Source organism: Sinocyclocheilus grahami, unplaced genomic scaffold (genome assembly GCF_001515645.1).
Source record: "Sinocyclocheilus grahami isolate Dianchi unplaced genomic scaffold, SAMN03320097.WGS_v1.1 scaffold566.1, whole genome shotgun sequence".
NCBI classification, from domain to species: Eukaryota; Metazoa; Chordata; class Actinopteri; order Cypriniformes; family Cyprinidae; genus Sinocyclocheilus; species Sinocyclocheilus grahami.
Genome location: NW_015505745.1, coordinates 50,414 through 56,579, shown reverse-complemented (window position 1 = coordinate 56,579; position 6,166 = coordinate 50,414). Strand labels below are relative to the sequence as shown.

The window sequence follows — 6,166 nt, the reverse complement described above, 5'->3', positions numbered from 1 at the left end:
AAAGACATAACATTGCTAACAGTTTTCCTTTCATTATGTGATTCAGGAAAAGGGAACTCTAAGACGTTCACAAAATTTGCATACATGACACTGCCTTGAGAGAATTGTGATCGGCTGAGTTTGCTCGAGTGCTGCCATCTTCTGGAAGCTGCATGTACTTGCACACACAAGTAAGTGAACAAGAGGAACACTGCTTTAATAAGGCACATTTGTCTTTATGTAATCTTCTCAAGAATTTCCATCTCAAATGTATGATATATCATGTCAGAATCCAAGTGAATGTATAAATGACTGAGTAAACAAGTACACTAATAAAAAAAATATATATAAGATCAGAGTTCTAGAAAGTTCTGGTATCTAGATCTCAAAATCCAAGTTCTTATCACTGAATTGCTTTGAGCCATTCTTTTAACTTAAGCTGTCTTTCTGAGAGTTGCATTTAATTGATTTTACACTTAAATTCTACAGTCCATTTCATTCCCCTCCTATTTTTATTAATAAGCAAAATCAGACTGTTTTGTTTAATTATTTTTAAACTCTCAGAAAAAAGTACAAAAGCAGTCAGTCGGTTTAATACTAATATGTATTTATGTAGTAATATGCACCCTTTAGGAGTACCAAGGTGTATCTTTCGAAAGTGCATCACCTAGGTGAGAGCTTTTGTACCTGTTTTATCTGAGAGTTTAAATGTTGGAATAGTAGATTCAACTGAATACACATTTTATTTTAATTGTTCAATGCTTTGTGGTTCATTTTAAAGGCGGTAATGGTCATAAATAAGTCTGAATGACCAAGAAATTTATTTTTCCTTTCAGACTGTCATAAACTCCAAACTTCTGATTTAGAATGCCCCAATCTCTGTGACCCAGGCCTGTCCGGACTTACTGGAGGTGCCCAAACCCCTGCGACCTGGGGTTGGAGACCCCAGAGGGGCAAAGGGTCTGAAGGAAATCTGGGGAGGGGAGGAGTTGGAGGAGGATGAGGAGGATGATGGGATTGTGGGTCCATCAGGTGAGTGCTGTTGAAGTCTGTGTGGATGTCCGTGGATAGAGGGCATTCGACGCACAGGGGTCAGCACTGGACTCAGTAATGCCCCCTGGTTGCTCAAAGATCCCACTCGCAGGGCCGGTGAAGGGTAACCCAGCAAGGCGGCGGTGGCATGGGGGGTCAGATTTCGGCAGGTGGTTGGGGGAAACGGGCTAGATGACGTTGGAGACAAAGTGGATGCCAGCTGAGGAAAGGAGGGCCAGGGCCAAGGAGGAAAAGGCAGAGCAGCGGGGCTCTGGAGGAGAGGGTCCAGCTCACTGGCGCAGTGGCTGAGATGGGACACGAGGCGTGCACCAATGGGATCTGAGGATTCGACCCCCTCCAGAGACCTGAGGTAGCTTACCACCTCTCCAACACACTCCCGAAAGCCCAGAGTCCTGTAGTCCACTGCCAGAGCACGAGCATCAAAGTAGCCTAAGAGAGAGAAAACAAATTATATACTTGAGTACCCACAATTATTATGATGCCTTTTTGAGGGACCTCCTTCCTAAAATATAGCTATAAATGTTCATATATAAGGACCCATTTGCAGTACCTTTTAAAAGTTTGGGTTCAGTATTATTATTATTTTTTTAAACTTGTTTTTATATTTTCAATTAAATTATGTTCTTTTGAACCTTCTGTTCATCAAAGAATCCTTAAAAAAATATATTGTATATATTAAGAAGAAATGATAATAAGAAGAAATATTAAGCAGTAAATCAGCATATTAGAATTATTTCTAATGGATCACTTAAGACTGGTGTAATGACTGCTGAAAATTCAGCTTTGCCATCACAGGAATACATGCCTTTTTTAATATATTAAAATATAAAACAGTTATTTTTAGTTTGTAATAATATTTCACATTATTGCTGTTTTACTGTATTTTTGGTCAAAATAAATGCAGCTTTGTGGAGCATAAAAGACTTATTTTAAAAACATTTATAAAATCTCACTGACCCCAAATGTTTAAACAGTATGACCTATATTATGAGAAAAATATTAAGCATAATTGTTTTTCAAATTAATAATTAGCTTTTATGTCTCTGTACTAAAACAGAAAAAAAACGTTCAAAATAGTATCTGTAAAATAGAATAGCACAGTTGTCTTAAAAAGCACATTCTGTAAATTTTAACAGTCAATCAAATTCAGTAAGTTTTAATACATGCAAAGACTAAATTAGATTTTTTTTCCAGAAGTAAATTTGAGTGGTCTCTGAACATGCGAACATCACTGTTACAGTGAATGATGTAAGTAGTTCCTGTTGCTATGCAGTTGCTAAAGTTTTAGCATGTTCTTGTGTTGTTTCTAACGTGTTCTGGTTGCTCAACAAGACATGATTTAAGGCATCATTCATGCCCATAAAACAAACATGTGAGTCTCGTTATGCCATAAGTGAATTTCTGAGGTTATGGACTTGTCAAAATCCATTACCCAGAGTATGAACAATAGTAGTAGCAGTAACACTGTGTAAGGCCATTAAGGTTCTCCTGCTCAATATCTTCTCTTACCTTTGCCGCCCATGGCATGCAGCAGCTTCAGATGATCTACTGTCATCTGAAGAATCTCAGCCTTCTCCAGTTTAGAGGAGCCCTGGCCAAGAGGGGAAAAGTTACTGGTTTTAGTTTTAAAACTGTTTTATAAAATTTGATATTATATGTTTAAACTCTGTCCACTCAGGTGTTTTGAAAATATGAAGCATCTAACTGATCCTGTGGCGTTCAGTCTGATCGTCTTACCTGTTTCTCGAAGGCACTGGGTACGAGTCTCCTGAGCTCTGACAGACTATGGTTGATCCTGTCCCTGCGTCTCTTCTCAATTATCTGTGGAATCCAGTGGAATCATTTTAAAGACAAAGCAACGATTTGAAGTTGAAGGCATTTGCTAACTGGATTATTTTTGTGGCCGAGGCCTAGTTGCAGCATTTCTAAGATCAGATTTTGGAACAAATACCAAGTCAAATAGAAAAACACAAATCAAAGTCAGACAAGAGGGCTTAAACTGTAAAAATGCATGTTGCTGCAGAGGGTCATGTTGCAGGGAGTTTTGAAAAAGGCCAGCATTCACAGAAGAGACCTTGTACCGAGATCATATACGAATTATATATTTGGTCTGTTCTTGAACAAGCAGGGGAAAAATAGAGCTAGATTGACGTAAACTCACCCCTCTTCTCTTCTTGCGCGCCAGGATCTGTGAGGTACTGCCTGGAGACATGGACCCAGTGACAGGGCTGAGCAAGAGAAAGAGCAAGCGGGGAAGGGGACAGATTGAAGCTTTGATGTCGATGCATATTGTTGTCATTACTGTACTTAATACAACGCAGAAACGCTGTTGCACATCATCAAACCCAATCTAATTTGTCTTGGGGAACAGCTAGACACGGGAGCGCCGGGGTAAACAGAAAACAAGATTATTTTGGTTTAACGCGTTTTTGGACATTATTGTCAGATGGCTGATATGTTATGATTTTTGCATAGTACGAAAGCATTTTCTTTTTAAGCTTAAAAGACATGATGATTATATATCCGCAGGGCAGGCTGAAATGGTGGCTTTTGCGTGCACTTTGAGCACATCAATACATGGTATTATCCTTCAATGTGGCTCTGGTTTACATGGGCACTTTCTGCGCTCTGCCAGCAGAATGACAGTGTTTGTTTTGCTTTTACTTTGACTTCCATGCACAACTATTATTTTTATATCATATTGTAATTCCTTTTAACATTAAGAGGCTTAATGCACAAGCATTAGGCTTGTTTAGAGGAAAAGAGTCTAGTCCAAAAAGAAAATTAGTTACAGGAATAAACTCTTGTATAGAGTTTTTGCATCCTGGTTAAGAGTTTTTCAAATGCAATAAGATTAGAAACCATTGGTTATCGTAGGGCACAATTCAAAAGGACCAAACGGCGGTTTCATGTGTCTTTAGTCTGCTCTTGATTTGGGTCACAGCTTTAAAAAAAACAGTATCAAAAAGACTAAATGACTGAGAGAAAAATGCAAAACAGACAGAGAAGGAAAAAGCATGCTGAGCTTAATTCTCGTCAGTGGCACAGCAATAGGAAGATACGCCTCTCAAGACTAAGACAAATAAGATCATTATGGGCCTCCATCAGCTGCCCAGTTAGACATTGACCCTGTGTGTGATTTTGACAATGTGTGTCCGCTCACATAAACTCCAGTGTCATCGTATTCAACTTTCAGGAATAGTGTATATGGCAGTGATATGCGCTAATAGGGAGGGCCAACAAGAGGACATTTTCTGTAGAATCTTGGTTGTGGTATTTGATGATTTTTGGGACGTGACTTTGCTGTCCCTTCATGCAGGATCTATACTTCTTGGTAAAACATAGCTGAATATATTGAGGCATCATAAAATATTCAACAAGTACAACATAAAAAATAGCAATAAGTGAAAAATTGCGGTCATACTTTATTTTAATGTGCCTTGGCTACAGTGTAATTACAAGCACTGAGTAATATTAATTAACAACATGTACTTACTATACATTTAGGGTTAGGGATTGGTTTAGTGTTTCTTGTAATTATACACTATAGCAGTGGTTCCCAACCCTGGTCCTGGAGGCACCCCAACACTGCACATTTTGTATGTCTCCTTAATCAAACACACCTGATTCAGGTCATCAGCTCATTATTAGAGACTCCAAGATCGGAAACTGGTGCGTCAAAGAAAGGAGACATGCAAAATGTGCAGTGTTGGGGTGCCTCCAGGACCAGGGTTGGGAACCACTGCACTATAGTACATACACTATGTAATACTATAGCATAAAAATTTAAATACATGTAACAAGGATAACTAATTTTTGTTACCAAAAAAGATTTACCAAATAATGCGTTACCAAAATGGCTTATGCTGGCCAATGCCAAAAATCTTCATAAAAAAATATAGCATTTGCATATCTTGATTTGTGAATGTTAAACATTTTATGAATTATTATAAAAGGCACAGTGCATCATAAACCCTGAAGGTCCACGCAGAGTCGCCCATACAGCTGTCAAAAAACACCTTGCATTTTGACACGTTGCAAGTTGCTATTTTTGCACCAAAAGAACTATGACTTGTACATTTTAATTAATACTTAATTAAACTAAACATAAATAGCACTTTTTAACACATGATTCAATTTGTAGTGTGAGCTCTGCATGTACAGTAGAGTCACTGACAGCCATATATCACCCCCACTGAGCACATTATATAATGTGCAGTCAAAGTCCTCACCAGTAGCTGTCTTCCTGTCCAACATCGATCAGTTCGTTCGTGTCCGAGTCTGGGGAAGTGTAATCATGAGGTCTCTTCATCGCCAAGGTCCTCCGTCCTCCTCTATCCCTGCAAGGGACTGTTAAATCGATGGAGCGATGGAGATGTGCAAGATGATCTGAGATGATTCCTCCTCTGTCCTTCAAATGCAGCTGTAAGGAAAGCAGCCACCTTCTAATGCGAACACGCCCCTCCCTATTTCCCTTTTTCCTCTCCACCTTCTTCTCCTCTATTTCTCCCTCTATCCTCCGACCACAAAACGAGAACGCTTGCTTGGGAGTTTTTATTAGACCTCTCTTGCTGACTAAGTCTGGTACTTGTTTCTGCTCTTATGTGTAGTCGTGTTTTGACATCTCCAGACCCCCTGGACTTGAAGCCAGAGAATGACAGTCCTTGTTCTTCTGTGTTCTCTCACTATTCCTGCTTTTCCTGGCCCTTTCTACCTTTCGGTCGCCCTGGCTCCGCTCGTCCTCCCGGTTTCTGCTGCAGCAGCACAAGTGACTGAACTTGGGCACTTTGGCAGTTGCCAGTTTTGGCTCCCTCTTCCTTACCCTCCCACACTCCATGCCTCCCTCCATTCATCCCAGCCCCTCATCAGCCCTCCCTTCTTTTTCTCTCTCTCTCTCTCTGTCATTTCTCTCCTTTCAATTAGCCTCTTCTCTCTACTGTCTCATCTCGCTCTATCTTTACCCCCTCTGTCCCTCCCTCCTTCCTTCTGTCTCTGTTTCTCTGTCTCCTCTTTTCCACTCTTTTTAATTAGTTTCCCTCCCTCTCTCCCAGGACAATAGGAAGAACACTGTGGGAATAGTGCCTTGGATTTGGACCCACATGCACACATACAGTGGCCCCAAAAAAGTACATGG

General features: G+C 40.0%; 1 protein-coding gene across 1 annotated transcript; it reads right to left on the bottom strand.

The window, feature by feature from the left end:
- Window positions 1–570: 570 nt before the first annotated feature.
- Window positions 571–5,784, bottom strand: LOC107556360 (hairy/enhancer-of-split related with YRPW motif-like protein). Its single transcript, XM_016239455.1, has 5 exons — window positions 5,265–5,784; window positions 3,194–3,260; window positions 2,770–2,853; window positions 2,542–2,623; window positions 571–1,461 (listed from the first exon to the last, which is right to left on the bottom strand). The coding sequence occupies exons 1-5, from the start codon at window positions 5,342–5,344 to the stop codon at window positions 842–844; spliced, it is 933 nt and encodes a 310-aa protein (XP_016094941.1). The 5' UTR covers window positions 5,345–5,784; the 3' UTR covers window positions 571–841.
- Between the last annotated feature and the right edge of the window lie 382 nt (window positions 5,785–6,166).

Coding starts and splice junctions, on each gene's coding strand:
- LOC107556360 (XM_016239455.1), bottom strand. CDS start 5,344: ATGAAGAGACCTCATGATTACACTTCCCCAGACTCGGACACGAACGAA. Junction 3,261..5,264: donor GGACAGGAAGACAGCTACTG/GTGAGGACTTTG, acceptor TCTCTTGCTCAG/CCCTGTCACTGGGTCCATGT. Junction 2,854..3,193: donor CGCGCAAGAAGAGAAGAGGG/GTGAGTTTACGT, acceptor TGGATTCCACAG/ATAATTGAGAAGAGACGCAG.